Source organism: Lupinus angustifolius, unplaced genomic scaffold (assembly GCF_001865875.1).
Source record: "Lupinus angustifolius cultivar Tanjil unplaced genomic scaffold, LupAngTanjil_v1.0 Scaffold_1149, whole genome shotgun sequence".
Taxonomy (NCBI): domain Eukaryota; kingdom Viridiplantae; phylum Streptophyta; class Magnoliopsida; order Fabales; family Fabaceae; genus Lupinus; species Lupinus angustifolius.
In genome coordinates, this window is record NW_017728472.1 from 1 (window position 1) to 1,965 (window position 1,965).

Here is a 1,965-nt window from a genome sequence, read left to right on the forward strand (position 1 = left end):
AATCCTCTTATAATGATGAGGACAAATGACAATATTTTTCTCACAGAAGCACAAGGGGTGCTAACCCAATACAAACCAACAAGAAGCTAAAATACAAGATCTCGGGTCCAAACACTAGTTAGATCTCATAGTAGTTATTATTGAGTAAATTTAAAAATAGACAAAGGTAATGGTGGGCATAATGAATGAAATTAAGTTAAAAACAACCTTGACACATACCAAGGGAAAGGTTATATATCACTGAAAAATACAATTACAATCACAAACTAAGTAGGATCACACTTATGCAATCCCATAATGATAAGAGGAAAAGTAAAACTTTTTCTTTCATTTATTTTTATGCATATGCTTAGTATTGTCTCCTTGAATTATCAACTGAAAATTGCCACATATTTAAGCTATACGGCTCCAAAGCCGCCAATGAACCACCCCCAATAGTCTTGCTCCGCTTCTCAACACCATCATAATCCGAAGAATAAGGACACAATAAGGGTGTTTCAGGTGACCGTCGCTTCAATGTGGCCCTACCTTGCTCAACTTGGTTAGATTCAATCAAGTGAGGAAAATTCAACTTGGCTTTTGAGCCGCGCATCTTAAATGCGGCTCGGTCATAAGCCAAAGCTGCATCCTCAGCTATTTGATAAGTACCAAGCCATACTCTCGAGCCATTTTTCTTGGAGTCTCTTATTTCGGCCGCATACTTTCCCCAAGGTCTCCTCCGCACTCCTCGATAGTTCGGCACGTGACTCTCACGTGTGGCCGCAACGGTGATCCCATTTCCCCCTTCATTTTCCATTTTCACCATTCCATCAATGGTATCGTTATGGCTAGGGAACCATCCAGTAGCGGCGGCATCACGCAAAGCACCATATATGACCATGTCATCGGCGTCATCCTCCTTCAACGGAAGCCCTCCCCAACTCTCCGCCATAACAACGTTATGGAGGCTTGAACTTCCCGAGAACATGGCGGCCGGAGCTTGAACATCCTGAAAAACCACGTTGTGTTCAAAGTCATTATCAATGACATTCATATTTGTCTCCGAAACTTTAGTGTTAGGTGTTCCGTACATAATTAATGTTTCTTTACTAGGTTGTGATTTGATTTTCTCCTATGTGACTTATATAGTGTGTGTTTCATAAATATTTTGATACATGCTTTATATATAATGTTTGATAGTGATGATGCAGAAAAGCACTTGAATTAAATTCAACGTTATAACATTGTTTGTGGTTGGGTTCCAAGAAGATTCTTAAATCACCACGTGAACGATTTGCGCACGTGTTGAAATGCTTCATGAATTTAAAACAAAAAGGTTGGTTAGTGGGTTTGTTGACAACTACATTCTATTTCATTATCTATACCTTTATTTTATCAACTTTAATATTTATACACGTCCATATAAAGTTTTATACATAGCTAATATATTATCTATCATTTATTTATATTACTTATGTTTAAGAATCAATAATAATTAAATATAAATGCTAAATAATACTATAATAATGTAAAAAACTATTTTATTATTAGTGTATATATTTTTTCTTCTTATTCTACATATATCTTTTTATTTATATATGAGAAAGACAATTGTCTTTTTTTCTTTCTTGTCAAGTATCTCTATGCTTTTTATACGAATAACTAATATTCTTGCACAGTGTCTTGTTCAATTTATTATGAGGAATCTTGTTACAATATTTTGTATACCTTTTCTATTTTTTTATAACCAACTAACTCAATCGATTACAATTATTGTGATTGAAAACCATGGAGTTCCTCAAAAACCCTTATAGACCAAATCACAATATGTCCAAATAAAATACTCATTTTTGCTAATGAGGTTATACTAATTATATTTATGCCCACACAAGTATTAAGTGATTACTATTATGCATTAGAGAATAATGATTTATGCTTTATATATATCATTAGGGCTTATATAATATATATATATATATATATATA

At 33.8% G+C, this 1,965-nt stretch overlaps 1 protein-coding gene across 1 annotated transcript; it reads right to left on the reverse strand.

Annotated features, from left to right (window-relative positions):
* Positions 1-272: 272 nt before the first annotated feature.
* Positions 273-1,180, reverse strand: LOC109341963 (ethylene-responsive transcription factor 13-like). Its single transcript, XM_019579931.1, has one exon. It carries the CDS (start codon positions 1,070-1,072, stop codon positions 350-352), a length of 723 nt encoding a protein of 240 aa, XP_019435476.1. The 5' UTR covers positions 1,073-1,180; the 3' UTR covers positions 273-349.
* Positions 1,181-1,965: the final 785 nt, after the last annotated feature.